The 26001-nt window shown below is 40.3% G+C and overlaps 1 protein-coding gene across 1 annotated transcript; it reads right to left on the bottom strand.

Annotated features, from left to right (window-relative positions):
• Positions 1–17644: 17644 nt before the first annotated feature.
• On the bottom strand, positions 17645–25282 carry KCNJ8 (potassium inwardly rectifying channel subfamily J member 8). Its single transcript, XM_068970909.1, has 3 exons — positions 24970–25282; positions 23728–24168; positions 17645–18688 (listed from the first exon to the last, which is right to left on the bottom strand). The coding sequence occupies exons 2-3, from the start codon at positions 24099–24101 to the stop codon at positions 17788–17790; spliced, it is 1275 nt and encodes a 424-aa protein (XP_068827010.1). The 5' UTR covers positions 24102–24168; positions 24970–25282; the 3' UTR covers positions 17645–17787.
• Positions 25283–26001: the final 719 nt, after the last annotated feature.

Genomic DNA, 26001 nt, shown 5'->3' with positions numbered 1-26001 from the left:
ACTGAAAAGCAGAAGAGTTGTGGTTTCCCTGCATAAGGATAATGTCCTCTCTTTTAGTCCTGATTTTAACTGTTTAGTCTCCTCTCTCTGTCTTATTCTCTGACATTAATCTAGCTGAGGGTTTAATGAATTTAACAGACAAAAAAATTTTTATTAGCGTCATTGATTTTTTTCTATTTTCTATTATCTCTGCTATAATCTTTTTAATTTTTTCCAGGGTGTCATTTTGGGGTTTAGAATGTTTTTCTCCACTCCCTGATAATGTTATTGGTGTCACAAATTACATCTTTACTTATTGTATACCAGTTGACATAGTTGATTTTTTGTAGCTAGAGCTAATTTTTGTGCTTTTGTCATTTAAATTCTATGCACCAGAATGTATATTTAATTTACTAGAAAACTGTATATTTTCCTGTGGCTTTATGTAGCTGTCTACCTATCTTTTGTTGCAACTAGAAGGACTCCCTTCAGCTTTTCTTGTAGAGCGGGTCTAGTGCTAAGGACTCTCTCCAGCTTTTGCTCATCTGGGAAAATCGTAGCTTGTTTATTTTTGAAGGACAGTTTTCCTAGATACAGCATTCTTGGTTGACAGATTATTTTTAATTCAGCACTTTGAACACATTATCCCACTACTTCTGGCCTGCAAAAATCCTGCTAACAAATCCAGTGGTAATGATATGGACATTCCCTTTTCTATGGCAAGCTGCTTACGTTGCTGTTTTTAAGATTCTGCTTTTTCCTAAGTTTCTTAAATTTCTATGTTTAGTTTTTCCCCTTAGATTCGTGAAGTTTTCAGTCACTATTTCTTCAGGTAAGTTCCCTGCCATTTTCCGTCTTATCCTTCTGGGATTCCTATAATTCATACACTGGCCGCTTGATAGTGTCTCATGAGTCCTGTAGCTGCTCTTCCCTTTTCTTCTTCTTTTTTTTTTTTTCCTTTTTGCTCCTGACTTGATGATTTCAATAACTTTTCTTCAAGTTCACTAGTTCTTTCTTCTGGTTGGTAAGTTTGATGTTAAAACGTTCTGGTGAACATTCCAAGCCAATTGTGTGTTTTCGTTTTTTTTTTTCTGCTACAAAATTTCCGTTTGATTTTTTTAAATAATTTCTATCTCTTTATTGATATTCTTATTTTGTTTATACATAATTTTCCTGATTTTTTTCCCACTGTGTATCTATATTCCCTTTTAGTTCATTGAACATTACTTTGACAATTATTTTAAATACATTTACAGGCAGCTCAAAGATCTGCATCTTTTTAGATTTAGTTTATAGAGTTTTATTTTGTTCCATTCATGAAGCCAGGGTTTCCTGTTTATTTGTGTTCCTCTTAATCTTTTGCTGAGATTTGGGCATTTGGGGAAAAAAAAAAAAAACAAACCTGATTCACCTAATATTTGCATAGTGGCTTTCTAGAGCAGAAAACCTTCACCAATCACCCTGGCTAGAGGATCCAGGACCTTTCAAACATTTTCTGATCTCTTATTCTTCTTGGTATTTGCATGTGGAACTGTAGTTCTAATGTGACTAGTTTCTGGCCTGTTTTCAGCATCTTCCAAATTATGCCACCAGTCCAGTTAGCATTTGAAGTCAGGAGAGACAGAAACCAGTCTCTCAGGTAGCCCCCAGACAAGCTAGAACATTGGATGCTTGGCCTACTCTTTCGTTACTGTCCAGAGAAAGGAGACAAGTCCCACGATGGGAGGCTTTCTCACAGTTGCACTTCAGTAGCATTATGCCACATAGTGGGAGAGGCATGGACTGACATGCAAAACTCCCAAACTTCTCAACCTACCCATTTCCCTGAAATTCCTTCTTGGTTTTACACTTGTTTGAATGGTGTAGCTTCTCAGCTGGTCTCTAGAGTTCTCACATAAGTATGCTGGTCTGATATCATTGTTAACTCAGTGTTTCTGTGAAGGAAGGAGGGCCTGGATCTTTTTAGTTTCTCATCTGGCTTAAGTCACTATATGGGCTTGTCTTTTGTATAACGAATGGTCATCTCAAATTAATTTGTTTTTTAAATCCCTGATATTACAAGTTTATTTTTCTTAAGATTGAATATACTACCATGGGAGTTTCATTGCCTCCTGCTGTTTGTGTCTCTCCAAGGAACCTAAACCGATATTGTTAACACTGGAGTCTTAACATGCTGTCTTCCCAGCACATTTATCTGTTCTCTTTACATATTGGAAACCACAAGTGAAGTTGCTAGCCAGTATTTTCTATATCAAGCTATACTTTCTACCCATTTGGAAAAACCTCTCTTGCATAAAATTTAAGCTGTAAAGTGTTTTTAAATAACTGCTTGAATGCAAATTTTCTATTTTTCAAGCATTATGAAATTTAAAACCAAGATAGGCTGTCTTCTACTATTACTTTAAACATGGAAACAATTATGGCTTCAGCAATAGATTCCTGGTTAGGTCCTTGCCAACATTTATTTGGTATCTCAGTTACTAGTGGGCAAATCATAAGTCATTAAGTGGTTTGCCTAGACCCTGAAAAAATATGGGTAGCTTACTGAAGAAGCTATTTTTATAATGCACTATTTTTTATTAATGCCTTGAACTTAATAAGGTTCACACTGAATGCTGTGAATATAGAACATGAAGGAGGACAACCCTTGCTTTTGAAAATCTTTTCCACCAAGAAAATACTATCTCCTTTTCAGCATATCCCAATATTGCTGGAGAGGTAGTGCATTTTTTGTATGGGAAAATTTTTGATTATGCAAAGAAGGGACTTATACTTGTTTTTTATTCCTGATTATTATTCTAACCAAGATGTATTGAGTAAATGTTCTGAGAGAATGGAGTATTCAAAAAAAATTCCTATTAATATTTATATCTGGGGGGTTTGTTTGTTTGCATAGACTTTGTGTCTAGGGTATCTGAAGAGTGATTAGGAAGGTTAGTCTATGAATATAGACACAGAGCTTTATGGGGTCACCTCTCATTTTCCATTCTCCTTTTCTGCTTCTGGCTTGTAATAGACACCACCAGAAGAAGCAGGGTTGGCCTGGTGTATTGACAGATTTTATCTTGCACAGGTTGCCATTCACCAGCCTACATTGCTTTACCTGACACACTGAGGCACTTGAAATTGTCACTAGGAGCCTCTTTTCACCATGTTTCTGGACAAGGTATCTAGTCTCAATGTATCTTTGGTAAGCATCCTGGTCAAAATGATTTTTTTTGTGACCTCAGATGGAGGACAAGACTGTGTGTGCAGAGGCTGTATTTGCAGAGACTGTATGTATGTGCAGAGGCTGTATTGAAGAGACTGCAGGAGACACAGGAGAACTGGGTTCGATCCCTGAGTTGGGAAGATTCCCTTGGGAGGAGGAAATGACAACCCACTCCAGTATTCTTGCCTGGAAAATCTGATGGACAGAGGAGCTTGGTGGGCTACAGTTCAAAGCACTGCAAAGAGTCAGACACAACTGAGTGACTGAGCATGCAGCGGAAGTCTGGCTCCAGAAATGGAGTGATTTTTGACAAGGTGTAAACTTGACAGCTTGGTGTTCTAAGTGAGATGGTGATCCAGCCTTTTCACCACTATGTTCTTATTTACTCTTTTCCCTTTTCTTTTTGTCATCTTGTTTTTCCCCTCCCTCCTCTGCCCCATCACCCTCGCTCTCCAGGCCCAAGGATTTCTGAGGATGGTGAGATCATGGCTTACATCTATGTTTGTATAGCTTTCCTATTCAACGTTTTAAGAAGGTGAAGACAGATGCTCCAGAGTCGTGCTTATGGCGTTTTACTTCCAAGTATAAAGCTCCTTTTCTGCAGTTTTCTTTCCTCAGCTGTGTGTTTAAGAAAAGTCAAAAAATTAACCAAGGCAAAGAGTTGTGTTAATGACTGATATAAGCTGTTATCTTCCAAGTGGCATTTACAACTTAGATGAATATGCAAGAGAGACCTGGTTCCTAACCAAAGGCAAGTGCAACAAACACCTGCTTAGCTGGTAATTTTATAGAGAGAGATGAAGAAAAAGAGGTGGGGGAGGGGAAGAAAGTGGGAAAGGGAAGGAGGCGTGGGAGGGGGAAGAAGGAGGGAGGAGATGGGGAGGAGTAACAGGTCTCACATTACACAAGATCACTCCAAACTCATTTCCTGCCCGTTCTGGTCGCTGGTGTCTTTTGCAGTTAGTTTACCGGTCACATTGCTTCACACGCACCCACGGTCCATAGAAATCTTTGAGTTTGCTTTTGCTTTACAGGATTGTTACCTCTGTCACTTCTGGGGCTGAAAATAAAGGTTTCCTTTGACTTTACCCATAAGAGGACGCTTAAAGCTGATCCTAGTCCCTCTGAGGCACTGAAAGTAAAGAGAATGCCCTAGTGTAGATGGTATTTGCGTGCAAATGTGATAAGTTACTTCAGTCATGTCTGACTCTTTGCGACTGCATAGACTGTAGCCAGCCAGGTTCCTCTGTCCATGGGATGCTCCAGGGAAGAATCCTGGAGTGGGTTGCAATGCCCTCCTCCAGATCTTCCCGACCCACGTATGGAACCCACATGTCTTAGTCTCCTGCATTGGCAGGCTAGTTCTTTACCACTAGCACTACCTGGGAAGCCCATTTAGCAGTTCTTTAGTCTGATTTCAGACTGGAGATGGGGGCAGGGAGTAGAAAGGGTTTCAATATTATCAGTCTTCCTATTTTTATTTTTAAAAATAAACTTTGTTAATGAAGTGAACCCTATGATGCTGAGTATAAGCTATAACTTTCATCTTTCCAGACATGTTCTAGAAGAAGATTCCACAGTGTAAGAAGCTTCTCTTGGGCCTGAGATGAAAATAAGGTCATTTTCCCAGGGGAGTAACCCATAGAGCAAGCGTTTAAAATAAACAAACTGCCTGGTTCTGGCTTGAAATGAGCAGTAGTTATCGAGATTTACTGCAACTGACTTTGGACCTCATCCAAATGTTGAATTAATGCAGACTTCTTATTAACTAAAATGGAGTCTCCCTTTTGGCAGATGCAATAGAGAAGCTTCTTTTCCCAGATTTTGGGTGACTCAATTGCCCTCTCACCTTCAACTTGGGTCAGCAAGCATCAAAACAGGAGAAGCAAGTACTTTCTGTAAGCATTGTTTGAGTGGTCTGATTTCAATGCTCACTGAAACAAAGTAGCACCATTCACTTATCATACGGAAAATTGGGAAAGCCTTTCAAGCCAGTTTAAAAATACAGCAACTAACAGTTAAAATCACTTCATATATATGACATGGTTTAAATTGTGTAATATATATGATACATGTAATTGTAATAGATATGGTGTGGATTTAATATTTCTGCCCCTTTCCCCCCAAACAACTATTTTGTACAGTGGAAGGATACTGAGAAGCAGGTAAATTGATTCAATTTTCTTTTAAGCAACACTGCCTTTCAGATGCTCACTCACAAAATGGAGTGTTGCCTTACATAACCTCAGAATTTCCTTGTAATCTTTTTTTTTCTTGTAATCTTAACATCCTAAGAAGCTATAATTCTTCTTTTTAAGAAAATTTATGTATTTATTTTGGCTGCACAGGGTCTTTGTTGCTGCTCTCGGGCTTTCTCTAGTTGCGGTGAATGGGCACTACTTAAGAATCTATAATTCTTCATTCTTCTGTGGCATATGAGAAACAGCAACATTTCTAAGCTCTCCTATGCCTGCCCTACTAGAAAGCACTTAAAGTGTTTAAATATAAGGATGTGAAAATGATGTGATCCAGGCTCAGATTCCCGAGTCATAAAATAATTGAGGATTTGGAAGTGGATGAAGATTCCTTTGCTTTAGGGGAATGAATAGACTCAGACTAGAGAGGGCATGACCAAAAGTGCAAAACCTACATCTCAGTAGGACCCTGGGCCAAGTGATCACCTTTAAAAAAATGTGAAAATTAAAAAAAAAAGTGAACTGAAGATGGAATACGGTAGGGTGCTAATGGGACCAGTACTTGGATCAGCTACAAGAGTCCTGGATCATGACATGGCAAAACGATTATAACCCAGTTGAAAGTGAATTTTTAAAAAATGAAAAAAAGAGTCCTGGATTAGCAATCTAGGTTGATGGTGAGGAGAATTTAGAAAAATGCCCACTTAATACTCTTCTTAGGCTTCCCAGGTGGTGCTAGTGGTAAAGTACCCTCCTGCCAATGCAAGAGAAAGAAGAGATGCAGGTTTGATCCCTGGATCTGGAGGATCACCTGGAGGAGGTGCACGGCAACCCAGCCCAGTATTCTTGCCTGGAGAATCCCATGGACAGAGGTGCCTGGCAGGCTACAGTCCATAGGGTCGCAAAGAGTTGGACAAGACTGAACCGGCATAGGGTCACCTGGAGGAGATGCATGACAACCCAGTCCAGTATTCTTGCCTGGAGAATCTGAGGTGCCTGGGCAGGCTACAATCCATAGCGTGGCAAAGAGTTGGACAAGACTGAACTGACATAGCAAGTAGATACTGAACAATAAAAACATAGGACAGGATAATTAATCTGTTTCATGTACATCCTGTATATCCTCACCAAGGTTAGACTCTTTGTTAAATGAATAATGCATGACCAAAGCCAAGGAGTCTGAGGCTCTGGGAACTGGAGGATACCTTGGAACAGGACTTTTAGGGTCTGAACTGTAACAAAATGCTTCAGTGGCTGAGAAGTACCAAGAACTATCCTTGTCCACTGATGTGCAACTAACTGATAAAATGTGGAATTCCCACATGTTTGCAAACTATGGTTTTTCCAGTGGTCATGTATGGTTGTGAGAGTTGGACTGTGAAGAAAGCTGAGCACCGGAGAATTGATGCTTTTGAACTGTGGTGTTGGAGAAGACTCTTGAGAGTCCCTTGGACTGCAAGGAGAGACAACCAGTCCATTCTAAAGGAGATCAGCCTTGGGTGTTCCTTGGAAGGAATGATGCTAAAGCTGAAACTCCAGTACTTTGGCCACCTCATGTGAAAAGCTGACTCATTGGAAAAGACTCTGATGCTGGGAGGAATTGGGGGCAGGAGGAGAAAGGGACGACCGAGGATGAGATGGCTGGATGGCATCACTGACTCGATGGACATGAATTTGGGTGAACTCCGGGAGTTGGTGATGGACAGGGAAGCCTGGTGTGCTGTGATTCATGGGGTCACAAAGAGTCAGACATGACTGAGCAACTGAACTGAACTGATATATATATATGTGTATATATATATATGTATATATAATAGATAACCAACAAAGGCCTACTGTATAGCATAGGCTGGAGCAACAGAGTGGTTCAAAATTGGGAAAGGAATGTGTCAGGGCTGTATATGGTCACCCTATATATTTAACTTATATGCAGGGTTCCAGTTCCAGTTCAGTCACTCAGTCATGTCCGACTCTTTGTGACCCCATGAACCGCAGCCCGCCAGGCCTCCCTGTCCGTCACCAACTCCCTGAGTCTACCCAAACCCATGTCCATTGAGTTGGTGATGCCATTATGCAGAGTACATCACGTGAAATGCCGGGCTAGATAAAGCTCAAGCTGAAATCGAGATTGCTGGGAGAAATATCAATAACCTCAGATATGCAGATGACACCACCCTCATGGCAGAAAGTGAAGAGGTACTAAAAAGCCTCTTGATGAATGTGAAAGAGGAGAGTGAAAAAGCTGGCTTAAAACTCAACGTTCAAAAAACTAAGATCATGGCATCTAGTCCCATCACTTCACAGCAAATAGATAGGGAAACAATGGAAACAGTGACAGACTTTATATTTTGGGCCTCCAAAATCATTGCAGATGGTGACTGCAGCCATGAAATTAAAAGACACTTAGTCCTTGGAAGAAAAGCTATGACAAACATAAACAGTGTATTAAAAAGCAGAGACATTACTTTGCTGGTAAAGGTCCATCTAGTCAAAGCTATGGTTTTTCCAATAGTCATGTATGGATGTGAGAGTTGGACCATAAAGAAAGCTGAACACCAAAGAATTGATACTTTTGAACTGTGGTGCTAGAGAAGACTTGAAAGTCCCTTGGACAGCACAGAGATCAAACCAGTCAATCCTATAGAAAATCAGTTTTGATTATTCATTGGAACGACTGATGCTGAAGTTCCAATACTTTGGCCACCTGATGCAAAGAGCCAACTCATTGGAAAAGACCCTGATGTTGGGAAAGATTGAAGGCAGGAGGTGAAGGGGACAACAAAGAATGAGATTGGTTGCATGGCATCACCAACTCAATGGACATGAGTTTGAGCAAGCTCCAGGAGATGGTGAAAGTCAGGGAACCTGGCGTGCTGCAGTTCATGGGGTTGCAAAGAGTTACATACAACTGAGTATACACACATACACCCTCTATTAGGAGTATATGTTAAGTAAAATAAGCAGTTGTTATATTATAATTATATATAATTGTGTATATATAATACATGGTATAAAATATTCAGTTCAATTCAGTTGCTTAGTCGTGTCTGACTCTTTGCGATCCCATGAATCGTAGCACGCCAGGCCTCCCTGTCCATCACCAACTCCCAGAGTTCACTCAGACTCATGTCCATTGAGTCAGTGATGCCATCCAGCCATGTCATCCTCTGTCATCCCCTTCTCCTCCTGCCCCTAATCTCTCCCAGCATCAGGGTCTTTTCCAGTGAGTCAACTCTTTGCATGAGGTGGCCAAAGTATTGGAGTTTCAGCTTTAGCATCAGTCCTTCCAATGAACACCCAAGGCTGATCTCCTTTAGAATGGACTGGTTGGATCTCCTCGCAGTCCAAGGGATTCTCAAGAGTCTTCTCCAACACCGCAGTTCAAAAACATCAATTCTTCGGTGCTCAGCTTTCTTCACAGTCCAACTCTCACATCCATACATGACCACAGGAAAAGCCATAGCCTTGACTAGAAGGACCTTTGTTTGCAAAGTAATGTCCCTGCTTTTGAATATGCTATCTAGGTTGGCCATAACTTTCCTTCCAAGGAGTAAGTGTCTTTTAATTTCATGGCTCCAATCACAATCTGCAGTGATTTTGGAGCCCCCAAAAATAAAGTCTGACACTGTTTCCACTGTTTCCCCATATGACATATAATAATATGTGTATACTAAACACTGTGTATAACACATATAAATGAATATGTAATACGTTATATTGTTATAATATATACACTAAATATCTATTATATATAATTATATACATTTCATATTAAGTATATATGCATGTTATATATGCAATATAGCTATCAAAATAAATGTTGCATGTACAATAATACAACTGAGCCTAATCTGTTCATCTCTAGGCACCTTATGATGACTTGGTTTATAATTTGTATTCCCAGAATTTAACACAATGCCTCACACAGAATGTTTGCTAAGCCCCCCTCCCATCATTTCATGGGGTATAGATGAGGAAACAGTGGAAACAGTGTCAGATTTTACTTTTTTGGGCTCCAAAATCACTGCAGATGGTGACTGCAGCCATGAAATTAAAAGACGCTTACTCCTTGGAAGGAAAGTTATGACAAACCTACATAGCATATTCAAAAGCAGAGACATTACTTTGCTGACTAAGGTCCGTCTAGTCAAGGCTATGGTTTTTCCAGTAGTCATTTATGGATGTGAGAGTTGGACTGTGAAGAAGGCTGAGCGCTGAAGAATTGATGTTTTTGAACTGTGGTGTTGGAGAAGACTCTTGAGAGTCCCTTGGACTGCGAGGAGATCCAACCACTCCATTCTAAAGGAGATCAACCCTGGGATTTCTTTGGAAGGAATGATGCTGAAGCTGAAACTCCAGTACTTTGGCCACCTCATGCGAAGAGTTGACTCATTGGAAAAGACTCTGTTGCTCGGAGGGATAGGGGGCAGGAGGAGAAGGGGATGACAGAGGATGAGATGGCTGGATGGCATCACTGACTCGATGGATGTGAGTCTGAGTGAACTCTGGGAGTTGGTGATGGACAGGAAGGCCTGGCGTGCTGCGATTCATGGGGTCGCAAAGTGTCGGACACGGCTGAGCGACTGAACTGAACTGAAAGTAGAGTTGCTGGCTCATAGAGTCTGTCATGTTTAGTTTTAAAGACCCCGTTGAACAGTCTTTCCAGATGATTGAGGCAATATACCCTTTCCCTAGTAGTGCATTTGAGTTTCTCAAGCTCCCCAACACTTGCTTTTATCCTTTTTGGATTAACCATTCTGGTGTTATTAAATGGTATTACATCATGGTTTTAATTTGCATTTGCATTAGTGACATTGAGCACTTTTTGATATGTGTTTTGGGATTTTGGACTCTTAAGACATCCTTTTTAATGCTATTTGTCAATTATTTCTATTTGGTTATCTGTGTTTTTCTCATGAATTTGCTAGAGTTCCTTTTGGATTATAGATATGCATCTTTTGTAGAACACGAGAATGACAAGTGTCATCAGCCATGTGTTGCCTTCCCATTTGATCTAAAGCTAAGCTGTAGTCTAGCAACAGGATGTACAAACAGCTTAAAAAGCTGACATGACAGTAACATAAAATATATATTTCTTTCTTATGTAAGTGCCTAAAAGCTAGACAGTCCAGACTGATATATCTGTATCCCACAAAGACATTTAGTGTCCTAGGTTATTTATTTCCATATTTTCTTCTTCTTTTTAAAATTGAAGAATAGTTGATTTGGGGCTTCTCTGGTGGCTCAGTGGCAAAGGATCTTCCTGCAATCCAGGAGCCACAGGAGACATGGTTTCGATCTCTGGGTCAGGAAGACCCCCTGGAGAAGGAAATGACAACCCACTCTAGTATTCTTGCCTGAAGAATGCTGTGGACAGAGGAGCCTGTCAGGCTGCAGTCCATAGGGTTGCAAAGAGTCAGACATGACTGACGTGCCTTAGCACGCATGCATAGTTGATTAACAATGTTGTATTATTTTCATGTGTACAGCATAATGATTCACTATTTTTATAGATTATACGCCATTAAAAGTTATTACAAACTAATGGCTATAATTCCCTGTGCTGTACAATAAATCTTTGTTGCTTATCTGTGTTATCTATTTCATTGTTGTTTTTTAGTCTTAGTCATGTGCAACTCTTTGAGACCCCGTGGACTGTAGCCCGCCAGGTTCCTCTGTCCATGGGATTTCCCAGGCAAGAATACTGGAGTAGGTTGCCATTTCCTTCTTCAGGTGATCTTCCTGACCCAGGGATCAGAGCCACACCTCTTGCATTGGCAAGCAGGTTCTTTACCACTGAGCCACCAAGGAAGTCTTATGTTACACATAGTAGTTTGTATTTCTTTTTTCTCTTTGGCCTCACTACACACCTTGTGGGATTTTAGTTCCCCAACCAGGGAATCAAACTCAGGCCCTCGCAGTGAAAACATTTAGTCCTATCCACTGGACTGTCAAGAAATCCTGTGTAATTTGTATTTCTTAATCCCCTACCCCTAATTTGCACCCTCCTCCCTCACCAGCAACCCCTGGTGTGTTTTCTGTTATCTGTGAGCCTGTTTCTGTTTTGCATATAATTCATCTGTATTTCTTTCAAATCCACATGTAAGTAATATCATACAGTATGTGTCTTTCTCTAATTTATTTCACTAAGGATAATACTCTCTAGGTCCATCCACTCTGCTTATTTTTTCATTTTTGTTATAGCAAAATAATATTCCTACACACACACCCATACACAGACTCACTTATACCATAGTTTCTTACATCATCAGTCTGGTCCCTCTGGTCTCTACCACATGTGTGTCTGGTCCATGGGAAGGGAAAGAAGGTACAGAGACGGGGTTTTTAAAATCAAGAAAGGAAAGTGGTCCATTTGACTTCCATTCACAGGCCATTGGCCCCAAAGCAGGCCCTTGGCCACAGCTAACAGCGTTAGAGGCAGGAAAATGTGGTATCTCTAACTGAACAACTCTATTGCTGTGAAAGAAAGGAAGAGAGGATTTAGAGTAGATAACGATCAGGCTGTCACCATCTATTTCAGGCAAGCACTGTGATAAATAGTCTGGGGAAAAGACAATCTGAGGAGAGGCGTATATGATATCAAAAAGTTATATATGATATACAGCCAGTTACTATGAAATAACCAATCAACAAAGGTACAAATTACAGAGATGAAGAAGTAATTTAGATGGAGGATCTGGGAAGGCTTTGTAAAAGCAATAATTTTGGTAGATAAAGCAGAGCTTCAACCTCAGAGACTTTCAGACTTGAATGGGAGACAGAATATGAATGAAATAGTGAACTTGAAGCACTTATGTTACACCTTGTAGCAGTTTACACACCACACTATTTGAAGTGTTTAGGGAACAAGATTGTAAAGTATGTTGGAATCAAACTGCAAAGACCCTGGATTATTATGCTTAAAAAATGTAGACTTGTTTCAATAGTCAATGGTGAGTAATTGAAAACTTCCAGAAAATCTGCTAATATGTAGAGTTTCAGTAAAAAGTATATTTTAACTTCAGCTTTACAAGTAACTATTTTATTTTCCACTTTTTCAATATTTATTCAAAACAAACTGAAGTAGTCCAATAGTATGTGGAAATCCAGCCTTACCATTTTTGTTTTCTCAAGTGATTAAAATAAACACTGTGAAAAATAAGAGCTTCAATTAAATAACCTGAGAGTATTAGAGTTGGGGGAGGGGTATCATACCGTACAACCAACAGAGTCTCCATGAGAACTGGGAACATAGTTGAAAGTGAGTACTAATGAAGATGTAATCACCCTAAAATGAAATCAGGTTCTGAGGTAGTATTTTGATCTGAAGTTGAAGGCTGATTAAGATTTTTCATGAACTTGAATCTGTGCAGGAAATTATCAAGGAGTTGTAATTAGAGTCACTTCCTTCCTAGGTCCATGGGGAATTCCCATCACCATTGATGAGAACTACGCATAAAGATCATGGGAAGAGCGCGGCCCTTGGGTTTCCTCTTAAACAGCCTGTAGGATTTGTTATGGTTATTTTAATGCATTGGTCCTTGGAGACACGATTTTCAGTTCTGCCTCTACTTGTGACATGGTGAAGATGACAAAAGTTGAGGGTGGGAATCCCAGGAGATATCTTTTCATTCTTTCTTATTTATCTGTAATTATTTTATTATCAGTGAGGAAATTTTTTGTTCCATAAATGCCAAATCTTTGAGCAACAATAAAAAAATGATTCCAACTAATGGAGAGGGAAAAGCTGTGCCCATGTTTACTAAATGGATAACATCTGGCCTTCCCAGGTGGTGCTTGTGGTAAAGAACCCACTTGCCAATGCAGGAGGAGACAAGAGAGGCAGGTTCGATCCCTGGGTTGAGAAGATTCCCTGGAGGAGGGCATGGCAACCCACTCCAGTATTCAAATCTGGAGAATTCCATAGACAGAGGAGCCTGGCAGGCTATACAGTTCACAGGGTCGCAAAGAGTCGGACACAGCTGAAGCAACTTAGCACACATGCATAACAACTTCTCTGGGAGTTAGACTTTGGGAACTGGTCATTTCTTTAAGTCACTGCTGGTTCTGAGACACTTGAGTGTCAGAACACTTGGCAAGATAGTTAGAAATCTATCTAGGGGAAGAGGATTTTTTACTCAGAGAAAGTCTTGAGTCAAGTGGAAAGTGATGAGATTGAATAAAATTGTGGGATTGGGGTAAGTTAGAGCAGGAAAAAATGATAGTCCTAAGACTGAGCAGTGTTCTCTTTTCTTACCCAGCTCTCTGCAAAGCTATCTGAGGAAAGCTTTGTATCTTCCACTGTCTTTCCATGCCTGCCCAGTAACCAAGGGTAGGTCTCAGGTTTGGTGTTTCCAATTCTGACACCAAAGCCAGTTTTTCTCTCCTGATACTTTCCATTTCAGAGTACTTGGGTGCAGAATCAGCATCTACCCTGAATATATATCTCTACTCCTCCATAAAGGAAAGAAAGACAATTAGTCATTTTTGCCAGATGATGAATGTCAGACGTGGTAGAAGTTCAATATATATTAGTGAATGAACAAATGAATGATAGATACAAAACACCAGAAATATCTTCTGTATGTAAAATGTTTGTCTTTACACATTGTAGTATTCTGCCCATACACTGTTTGATGACAGGTAGTCGGTAAGTATCCAAGAATCAGGAAAAGCAACTGAATTGGATAGGTATAAAGTCTCTGCTGCAAAATTTTTAAAGGTCAGATTCATGTTGCAAAGATTTTTTTCCTCTGTCCTGAGAAAATATAATGCCTTCAATTAGTCATTTACTAAGAATCCAGATAATCTCAAGGCAGTCCTTCATTTCAAGTTTTTGTCTTTTGTGAATGAATTAAACTATTTTAAATCCTTTATGCACAGTAGCTCCCTTAGTTCTTACAACAATGTATGCAGTAGGTATTATGATCATTCTGATTTTATATAATGGGGAAAATGAGGTGCAAAAAATTAATTTTGTCAAGACCTCATAGATGATAAGTGTTGAAATTTAAACCAAGAGAGTCTGGCTGCAAAGTCTATTTTTCTTAACCACTATACTGCACTGTCTCATGAGATGGTACTGAGCAGAGATCCTAAATAATCACAGAGGGAGATCCAGAATGCTTTCTAGAGAAATGTTCCAGAGAAGTAAACTCGTGATATGAAAGTATGTATAGCTCTGTTTCACAGAACAGCAAGACCACTGCAGTGGAGTGGAAATGCTCCAGGGGAAGAGGTAGCAATAAGATGTAGTGGCTTATGGGTGCCGGGAAGAGTTTCTATTTTCATTTTTAGAAAAATGGAGAGCCATAGGTGGGTGTGAAGCAGAGGCATGATGTAATATGATGTAAAAGAATATTGTGGCTGCTGTAGGATGACTAGGATGCAAGCAAAGAATCTAAATATTTAATATCAAATAGTGTCTAAATTCAATACCTAATTCAAGATTATACACACACATACACACAAAGGGGGCTTCCCTGGTAGCTCAGCTGATAAAGAATCCACCTGCAATGTGAGAGACCCCAGTTCGATTCCTGGGTCAGGAAGATCCCCTGGAGAAGGGATAGGCTACTCACTCCAGTATGCTTGGGCTTCCCTTATGGCTCAGCTGGTAAAGAATCCACTTGCTCTGTGGGAGACCTGGGTTTGATCCCTGGGTTGGGAAGATCCCCTGGAGAAGGGAAAGGCTACCCACTCCAGTTTTCTGGCCTGGAGAATTCCATGGGCTGTATAGTCCATGGGGTCACAAAGAGGTGGACACGACTGAATGACTTACACACATAAAGAATCATATTTTCTAAAACAAAGTAGTTTTGAAACTGCATAGCCAGTTAAATATATTTCAACAAAAATAGCTTCTGAAATCATTGCAATGTTCTAAAACATTTGCAGGTTTTTAGAAATTGATGTGACCTTTTGTTTGATGTGGCTATCACTAGCTAAATGATGTCCCCGTCTGAGCCATGACTTGCTGTATGGGCCCCTCCAGACTATTCCATTGACTTCCCCATGAAACTGATGGCCATGAGGTCCTTGGTCCCAGTCTTTGGTTGCAGCTGGAAGGTGGCTGGGGAAAGCATTCCTACTCCATTGCTTGATTTGCCTCTGGGTGCCAGGGCTCACCTGACCTCAGGAATCTGCCTCTTAGCCTCAGTCAGGACATTACCTGCTCCACAGTCTGTGTCACCTTTACAAACGTGGAGCTGCCACCGCATGGAGCAACAGGCAAGTACTTGGCATGTTCTTGCTGGTACGGCGGTTGCTTCCCGGGTCTGTTCAAACGCCCTGGGGTGGGAATGGGGGACCCGTATCTAACTCAGAACTGCCAGGAGGTCTGATATTCAACTCCATAATCATTGGTGGGCTAAGTCTTATTAAGGTAGATTTTTCTTTAGCAAACTATATAGAGGTGTTTCAATATACTAGCAACTGGTACACTGATCCCTATATACGAAGTGATGAGTACCCAGACTGGACTGAAGGAGGCAATAGAGATATAGGAAACTTGTCATACTCTGGATGAGATTTTGCTAATGGAGAATATGTGAGATGTAAAAGAGAGGTGTAAAGTAGGACTCCCAGTCTTGGCCTGAGTGACTGGAAGAAAGGCTGTGGAGGGGGGCAGGTTGCTAGTAGGAATGAAAACTTTAGTTTTAGAAATGGTAACTTCTAAATGTGTATTAGGTATCCAAGTGGAGCTCCAAGTACCTGTTTGATGCGCAAGTCTGGAATTCAAAGGAGTAGTTAAAATTTTTTAGAAATGATGAACTTGGTAACCTGAGAAACAATTTCCATTCATCTGGTTAGATGCATGAGTCTTTTGTTTAAGATTTGTTGTTGTTTAGGTGCTAAGTTGTGTCTGACTCTTTTGCAACCCCCCATGGACTTCTGTCCATGGGATTTTTCAAGCAAGAATAAAGTGGGTCGCCATTTCCTTCTCCAGGGGAATCTTCCCAACCCAGGGATCAAATCCAGGTTTCCTACATTATAGGAAGATTCTTTGCCATCTGAGCCACCAGGGGAGCCCATAGAACATTCTAAAACTTGGAATGAAATGAAATCAACATGAAATGTTAAAAACATAGTTCCTTTGGAATAAGAGGTCGTAAAGAGAGGACCCTCAGAGGTGAGTATCAACACTGTGTGATGTCTCTTTCATATAACTCTAAAAATGAGTGTTTTTTTCCCTTGAGCTTTCATTAGGGATAATTTTGTGAAAAAGAAGCTGCAAAACTACAGTGAATTCAAAGAAAATATTTTGATAAAATATTCCCTATAATGGAGGCTCTTAAGAAGTGAGAAGCCAAAAGAAGTAGATGTCCCTTTGGGCAATTCAGTCCTAAGTGAGACAGGAATGTTCTTAGCTGTTCCCCAAAGCTCTTTGCCTGGTTCTGCCAACAGGTGGCCATGAAGGGGGCAAAGAAACCTCTGGAGGTCACTGTGAAGAACCAAGTGAGTGAACAGAATCCATGTAGAAGTGATTAGAACTGAGAAGTTTTTCTGTGGGAAATCCAAAAATAAATTAGCAAGTTTCTGTTCATGTTTTCAAGACCCTGAATGAGAAGTTAACAGGAACTTTCATTCATCAATCATATTGTGGGGTGATTTCTAGCTTTGAAACATTAAGCCTTACACTGCAATAAGCTGATTTAACTGAATAGGAATTTTGGTTTCTAGTTAGATTCCATTATGTTCATGTAGGAATTATGTTCACGATTAGAACTGAACTCAGTTGTTGTTTTCCAATTTCACAGATGTTCCTGCCTAACATTTTAGTGCAATTTTCCACAATACTATTTCTCCTTATAATATACAATTTGAGGAGCAAATAAAATCCAATATTTAAAAATTAATCAACAAAATAAACAAAAAAACAAAAAAGGAACCAAGCAGTTTTTGCCTCAAGCTTTGTACCTGGTGCAGTTTTAAAAAGAGAGGGAAAGGGAGATAGGAAAAACAGAGTTTGGGGTCCTCTTGCCCATTCTATCTCTTTTCCAGGGTGAACCATAGAAACAGACATGTGTGATGTCACCCATTAAGCATTTCAAGCAGTATCATTTCTTGACCCACTTTTGTATTCAAGGTCTATTACTATTTGTGTAATTCCTGTGTTTCAAATGGACAGAAACGAGAGCATTTCCTCTGTATAACCTAAGCCTATCACTTAGGGTGATAGGGTGATATTGCAAGGGTGAAGCAAGTGTAAGACAGGAACCCTCCACCTTGTGAGTTACCATTTATTGACACAGAAAGTGTTGCTGTTGGAATATGCATATCATTTAGTGTAATAAGATAAACAAGGACAAATTATTTTGTTTCAGCTCCAGTGCAATCTGTCCATGCCCTGCAGAAACTGTTCAACAGCGGATCAAAGACTTTCTGGGGGTTGTCTTGCTGTCAGGATTCGGAAGTGTTCTGATTTCCCTCGGGAGTCATAAACTGCACCTTGGGCACCATGAGGGAAGAATTGTTCCGGCGGATGGAATTGTTCCTCCTCATGGAATTGTTTCTTCTCATGGAATTGCGCTTCCTTAGAGAATTCTGGTGGGACAATTCACTCTTCTGGAGGGTCTGGATAAGGATGGAAGGCTTCTCATCCAGCTCTCGGGCACTGCACCTTGGAGCAGCTACTTTCACGGTGTTGCCGAATTTGGAGTAATCCACAGAATACACACCTTCCTCCTCGGTCACTATGGACACGAAGCGATGGCCCCACTGGATCTCCTCAGCAATGTAGGAGGTTCTAGCTTGTGTAGTAATGCCAGTAGTTTCGACCACTCCTTCTAGAATCACGATGACCTCCAGGTCTTGGTTGGCCAGGTCAGTGGCCGAGATATCGTACAAGGGGCTGCGCTTGTCAATCACATGGCAGATGATCAGAGGGGCCACCAGGAAAATGTTATTACTCTCAAGTGGGTTGTCAACAGGAATGTCCAGCTGGTGAATAGGTACCACCTCGCCTTCTGGGGTCGTGGTTTTCTTGACCACTTGGATGCGCACAGAGGCACTGATGATCATGCTTTTCCTTAGGTCCCCCACGCGGAACATGAAACACAGTTTGCCATTTCGGACGGCGATTACCGCATGGCGGCTGAAAATCAAGGTTTCCGCCCTTCGGTGAGCTTGGGCTGTTTTCATGAAAATGCAGCCCAACATGACTGCATTGATGATCAAACCCACAATGTTCTGTAGAATCAGGACTGTGATAGCCAGAGGGCATTCCTCAGTCATCATTCTCCCTCCAAATCCAATTGTCACTTGAACTTCAATGGAGAAGAGGAAGGCAGAGGTAAAAGATCTGTAAGGAATGAGATCAGAAAAGAGTGCCATCAGTTCAGATTTTTGAATCATGAAATAACACTGAAGCTGAATTTTTCATGTTCTTCTTTCAAAGGCTAATTTTTTTCATAAGTATTGTGGATTAACAATTTTGTGTTACTTTCTGGTACACAGCAAAGTGATTCAGTTATATATGTTCTTTTTCAGATTCTTTTCCTTTATAGATGGCTATACAATATTGAGTATAGTTCATGTTATACAGTAGGTCCTTGTTGGTTATCTGTTTTGTATATAGTAATATGTATATTTTGATCCCAAACTCCTAATTTATTCCTCTCCCCTCCTTTCCCCTTTGGTAACCATAACCTGATTTTCTACATCTGTGAAACTAGTTCTCTTTTGTAAAGAAGTTCATTTGTATCATATTTTTAGATTCCACATATAAGCTATATCATGATATTTGTCTTTCTCTGTCTGGCTTACTTAGTATGAGAATCTCTAGGTCCATCCACATTGCTGCAAATGGCATTATTTCATTCTTTTTAATGGCCGAGTAATATTCCATTGTGTGTGTGTGTGTGTGTGTGTGTGTGTGTGTGTACTACATCTTCTTTATCCATTCACCTGTTCATGTCCAAAGGCTATTAAATACTTTTGGAAACACTAGCCAACTTAATGTATCAAATGCCCTATTCTAAACACAAGCACTTGTTCATTTTCTGTCTTATCTGCAGGTATCATTGTGAAATACTTCACTTTCACAAGTGAAAAGTGAAAGCGCAAGTTGCTCAGTCGTGTCCGACTCTTTGCAACCCCATAGACTATACAGACCATGGAATTCTCCAGGCCAGAATACTAGAAAGGGTAGCCTTTCCCTCCTCCAGGGGATCTTCTCAACCCAGGGATCGAACCCAGGTCTCCCACATTGCAGGTGGATTCTTTACCAGCTGAGCCACAAGGGAAGCCCAAGCATACGGAGTGGATAGTCCATCCCTTCTCCAGGGGATCTTCCTGACTGAGGAGTTGAACCCAGGTCTCCTGCATTGCAGGCAGATTCTTTACCAACTGAGCTATCAGGGAAGCCCTTCACTTTCACAAAGGCATAGTTTTTATTTTGTTAAACTCCTTCAAGCCGATGTCTATTATTTATTGCCAAGCTGTGTTTAAGTGACTCAAGTTACGTGGAACATACTGAGTCCTGAGTGAACTTTTTATTATTTACAACCTTTAAAATCATATTCATTAGTGAACACTATGTACCTTATATAGAGAAAGCACAGTGCTAAAGAGTGGTACAAAACATGTCCTTCAAAATACTAGTATTTTAAAATAAGAAAAGAATGTTGTGCTATTTGGAACCAAACGTTTTCTTATTGATTGTTTCACTTTGTTCTCTAAGTGATCTAGAGAATACTGATGCTTTTACAGGAAGGATTTGAGGTAAAGATTATTAAGTGACTGTGTCAAGATCATAATAAGGGCGCAAATCCTCTCATTTCTGGCCTAGTTTCTGAAAGAGACACAAGAAAGGGGCCAACATGTGTCAGGATTTTCTTGGGAAGATTTTTCAAACTGTGCGTCTCTTCCTGATCACAGTGTAAACACTGATTTGGTAGTTTAGGGTGGACCTGTGCAAGACTTTCGAAAAGCTGGCAGATAATTCTGATTTATCTCCCTAATTGAGAAGCACCACATTTGGTCATCTTTCTCTTTAATTTATTCACTTAAGTACATAACCCTTACTGCTGTGGCTTCTTAATAGAAAGAGTTTTAGTCACATCTGCCCTCCACTCCAATTTCAAACTTCTCTAATTTTATAGATGATAGGTCAACTGTCAAAGTATTAGCTGTTTCTTAATGCCACACACAATGAGTGAGCAAAATGTTTAAATATTTGGATTCTGAATATACACACTATATTTTGATGGGGCACCATGAATGGTAAGCAAGCACACATAAGATGATTTTTTTTTTCTACTAGGCTCATAATCAGGGATTTGTATTTTTTATTTAATTGAAGCATAGTGGATGTCGCAGATGATTCCTTTAACTTTTAAATGAAAAAGTGCCTTTCTTATCCTTTCTGTTGCTAAAAAGACTCATGGAAAACCACGATTGCTTTTTGCATTAGCTACACACAAGATATACTTATAAATCAAAACTATGGCAAAGAATAAGAAGAGACCCCAGAGAAGGGGCATGGATACAATACTGATTTCTGATAATGTATACATACTTCAGGCTTTCCCAGTGGCTCAGTGGTAAAGAATCTGTCTGCCAATGCAGGACATGCAGGTTCGATCCCTGGGTCAGGAAGTAGGAAATAACAACCTGAAGTAGGAAACAGCAAGCCATTCCAGTATTCTTGCCTGGAAATCCCATGAACAGGGGAGCCTGACAGGCTGTAGTCCATGTGGGTCACAAGAGTCAGACACGACTTAGCAACTAAACAACATACATGCTTCAGGGAGCAGTGTAATGATGAATATGCCCAGATGTTTCATTTTATTGGCTTAAGAGACTATTCATATGTGATTTGTGTATGTTATTTATTTATGAAAGAACTTGCTTCCAAACATTATATGGTGCAAGACTCAGCCTTTTAATGAACACCTGTTGTGCTAAACAACCTCAAGAGATGAGTGTTTTTAGCTTCTGGTTTGTTCTGCTACAGAGGGAGTTAGGGTGAATAAGAAGAAGAAATATGTTGGTTTACTTTCTGACTCATGTTAGAACGTCATCTACGTGAAAGGGAAGGTGAACCAGCCTAGAAGGAGAATGTTAAATATTATTTGGATACACTAGAAAATCTTCATTATAATAAGTTATTTTCAGTTTTGATGACAAGGTGGGACATTGAACTTATGAAAGGAAAGGAAATGCAAAAAAAAATTAGACATATTATTAGTCATGTTTTAAATATCCTTTGGGAAAAAAATAGAAATTTTTCTGTTTCTACTTTTTTTTGGTGAAAAGTATTATGTACAGTTGGTTACGATTAAAATTTATATTGCACTGAAGTATACATAGTACCACAATGTTAAAATAAAACCACTAAGATTTTTAACATTAAAAGATGTTCAATAATATTTTTTAGGTAAGAAGTAAAATTTAAAATGCTAAAGTTAAATCAACTATATTTCAATAAAAAGTTTAAAATGTTTAGATAATCATCTAATGAGAAATGAATAAATAAAATGCTAAAATTGTCACACTGCTAAAATCAAGTTTGTTTCATTGTATCTGCAACACTATTTTTCACAGTGAATTGAATGTTCACACCAGCAGGAATCCATCAGAGGAATGAACATACCTCAAAACACCTCTTGTTGAACAATAAAAGCTGGCAGTAAAACAGCTTTTAATAACCAGAGCACTCTGTCAAGTTATTTTACAAAATCACTGAAACTATCTCCCTTGTAATGACGTATCTTTAATCAATTGCCTAGTGACTTTTTCCACAAGGAAAGCCAATATATCCATCTTGTGAATAAAATCAGTCATTTATTTTTTAAGGTTTATTATGTCTGTTTCTTTTATCTCATTTTATGTGAGTTTACTTCAAGTTTATTAAAAGTGTACCTCTATAGGAAAATGATTCACCAATAGCAGTGCCAATAAATTTCTTAAAGAGAAATATTATAATCATATCTGTCCTATACATATCTGTTAAACATAGTATTTTGTTTCCTTTATATTTGGTGTACTGATGATCACGTACATTTTTTTACCTGTATTTTCTTTGAGACAATAGTGTGTGACAAGTTTAAGACAAGAAAATAATATCTAACTCGATGGTAAAGGCAATGGATCTATTCAATTTGGCTTTCTCTCCTCAAAATTTGAGCTGAAACCTGTGGTATGTGATCTCTGTGACAAATATTACATGCCCATTTTGATAAGCTGGCATTGCAACTAGTCAGAGAAGGGAAGAATGGGCAAGTTTACAGTCTAGGTTTTTGCTTCTTGCAGTGGTATGCTAATTTAACATTTCAGGATCAGTAAAGGTTTTATTCCTTCCAGTTTCCTGACAGAACGGTTCCTGTTCAAGTTGCTTTGTTTTATGAATTCTGTGAATTTGGGATATTATTCAGAAAATGTCCTGGAAAAATTGCTAGTATTATTACAAATATTTCTCTTCAGGGTGAATATTTTTGCAATTGGTTATCTTTTTCCATCTTTAAACAAAAAAATTAAGAGACAAATCACCCCCAAGTAAATGTTCTTAGGCCATGTGAAAATATGAGAAGAGAATCACTGAAACCAAATTCACTTATCTTTGAAATATTTATGATATAAGAAAAAAAATTAGGGCAATCTAAGAACTGCCTTCCTATCCTACTAAAACTTTTAGAGAAAACCACAATGTTAAATCACTTCTACATAATCTCTTCCGTCAAACATTTAGACCAATTTCTATCAAAGATTAGCTTTTTTCTAGTTCTGAATGTTAACATAACTTTTAATTTTGGAATTAAAGCAAGCAATCAGCTATTCAGGATCATCTTGATAAAGAAGGGCTTAATATTTACTTCATTTCTGCTGGATTTTTTTTAAAATTTAGATCCCCTCTTCAGTGTTTTTCTATTTTTTTTTCATTATTTCTGAAAATGTCACGGGAAGAGAAGTCATGGAACATTACTAGCATTTGCACAACATTTTTTGTTGATCAGAGATATTTCCTTTTGGATACTGGAACTATGGACAGCAGCTTTTCAGACTGACAACTAAATGTGTGCCTTTTTCTTTTTTTTTTTTTTTGAGGAAGGCACTCAGTGAAATCCTTTTTAAATAACCAGTATAATATTTTCAAGGCTAGCTCACGGGATTGAAACTACATTTTCAAAGCCTCCTCATCCAAGGCTGCACCCCCCCAAAAATTTTAATACATCAGATTCGTTTTTTGTTTTGTTATGTTTTTATTTTTTTGCTTCTGAACATACTAATATTAAGTCTTTAGTTCACTGTCAGCAAAGTAACAGAGAGAAGACAGAAAGGGCAATTTCATCTATTTTTCTGTACTGTCTTCCACCCCGCCTCAGCCCGACGCCTTCTTACCTGACGTTAGTCACACACACGGTGGACTCCAAGCCACTTTTCTCCATCCCGCTTTTCTCCATGTAAGCATAGATGTCCCCGTGAGCAAAGGCCACCAGCCACCACATGATGGCGAAGAGCAGCCAGCTGCAGAGGAACGACATGGTAAAGATGACCAGGGTGTGGCGCCACTTCAGGTCCACCAAGGTGGTGAAGATGTCCTGGAGAAACCGTCCTTGCTCCCGGATGTTCTTGTGCGCCAGGTTGCAAGCCCCGCTCTTGGCGATGAAGCGGGCCTTGGGGAGGCGGTCCCGGATGCGCGGTTTGCGAAGGTTCTCCGCCGCGATGCGCGCCAGCACATACTCCTCGGGGATGATGCTCTTCCTGGCCAACATCGTCCCGTCACCATAGCCAGCCTAGGCACCTGTCTGCGACCTGCCTCTCCTTCCCTCGAGACCCGTCCTGCGGGAGGGAAACCAAGATTAAGAACTACCCCTCCCCCCACCCCGCGACCATTTCTCGACTCTTCCGTCCTTGCATGGAGGGGTGTGTCTGTATCTTACAGGTGGCGTGCAAAGCTAAAGGTATGATCTTACAGTGATTGAGTTCTTAGATCTCGGGAAAATTACTTGGTCTGAACCAGAACTGTTTTAATAGTCCTTATCGTTTTGAACACTTAAGGGCACAACCTTAGTTAAAGTCAGGAGCCTTCCTGTAAACAGCAGCTTTAATGATAATTCTGATATTACCCGCGTCTGTAGATTACTGCAAAAACCCAAGCGCACCACGACAGCGAGGACAGCTGAGGCCAGCTTGGTATCACGATCTCTTCAGTAAACTATGCACGTGATGTAGCAATATTAAAAGTAGAGAGGGGGAATTCTTTTTCTGTTATTTTTAGAAGTAGGCAAAGAAAAGGCCGTGGACGCTCCTGCACAGTACAAATAACAACTCGACAAAATAATAAGCAGTGTGCTATGTAATTTTACGAAGAGGTATTTTACATTTGAAGGAAGTATGAGTTGCAGTTTTTTAAAAAATTCCCATTTGAACTCGTAATGTAATAACTTGAACTTCTTTAATACAATGGGATCAACCATACAAGCTGCAAGAAAAACCCGGATAACAGCCTGCTGACTGCGTAAAGAGTTCATTAAAAGAATGTGCCCCGAAAATCCCTCCGACGCTGTCAACCTTTTAAATCTTTTGCGGGTACGCGCTCAGCCTCCCCCTCCCCTCCCCCGGAGGAGTGTTGAAACTTACAGACTCGGGGCCGCTGGCTGGGCGGCCGCAAGTCCCCGCACTCGCCGGCCGGCCGCGGACAGGTCCCTTGCTGTCCCATCTCCGCGCACGGGAGCGGTAACTGCGAATGCCGGAGGGACCGATCCGGGGCCGCGTGTCCTAGGGAGAAGAGTTAAAATAATAAAAGGTGCAATTGAATCTGCACCCACTGGGGCGGGCTGGAGGAAGGGGGATGGTTGTAGCTCTTTCCCCTCCCTTGCTCGGCTCTAGCCCTGGGCTGCTGCCGGGGGCGGAGGAGGGGTTGCGGGGAGAGGAGCTGAGGGTGATGCTCCACAAATCAGTCTCCCAGTTCGGGCTTTGACGCGCGCCAGCCCTCTGAGGCAGCCGAAATTCCGAGATGGGGCCGGGAGGGGGTGACGGGGGGAGGCGAGTCCGGGGGAGTTAGAGAACCAGCCTGGGGGGAGGGGCGGCGGCGGTGGGCGGGGCCTGTAGAACGGGCTTTTTCCCCAGTAGCCGAGACCCCCTGCCGCCAGCATGAATTTGAAAGGCTCCCAGCTCAGAGGAGAGAACTTAGAGTTCGAGTGCATTGACGTAAAGAGATTTTTTTTTTTTTAACCTGGGTGGGTAACTGTGCTACTTCAGATCAAGTAAACCCAGAGACAGAGATCAGCAAATACTGTTCTATACATCTGGCAGATTCATGTTGATGTATGGCAAAACCAATACAATATTGTAAAGTAAAAATAAATAAATTTTAATAAAAGAGATCAGCAAATATTCTTCAGAGGCGTCCAGGCTATGTGTACATGTGATTATTTACATTAAATTTCCGTCTGGTAGAAGACGTTCTGAAGTAGAAGATGTTCTGAAACCCACTTTGTATATTTCTTCACCAGCCAAAGCTGGTTCTCAGGGAATCACACACACACACACACACACACACACACACACACACACACACACACACACACAACTGCGAGCAAAAAAAAAAAAAAAAGTAGAAGAAAAAAAACCCACTCAAAGTCTCTTTCAATAAAAAAATTTTTATCCCGA

Source organism: Capricornis sumatraensis, chromosome 4 (genome assembly GCF_032405125.1).
Source record: "Capricornis sumatraensis isolate serow.1 chromosome 4, serow.2, whole genome shotgun sequence".
NCBI lineage: Eukaryota > Metazoa > Chordata > Mammalia > Artiodactyla > Bovidae > Capricornis > Capricornis sumatraensis.
The sequence above is the reverse complement of the archived record's forward strand: the minus strand, read 5'-3'. Positions and strand labels throughout refer to the sequence as shown.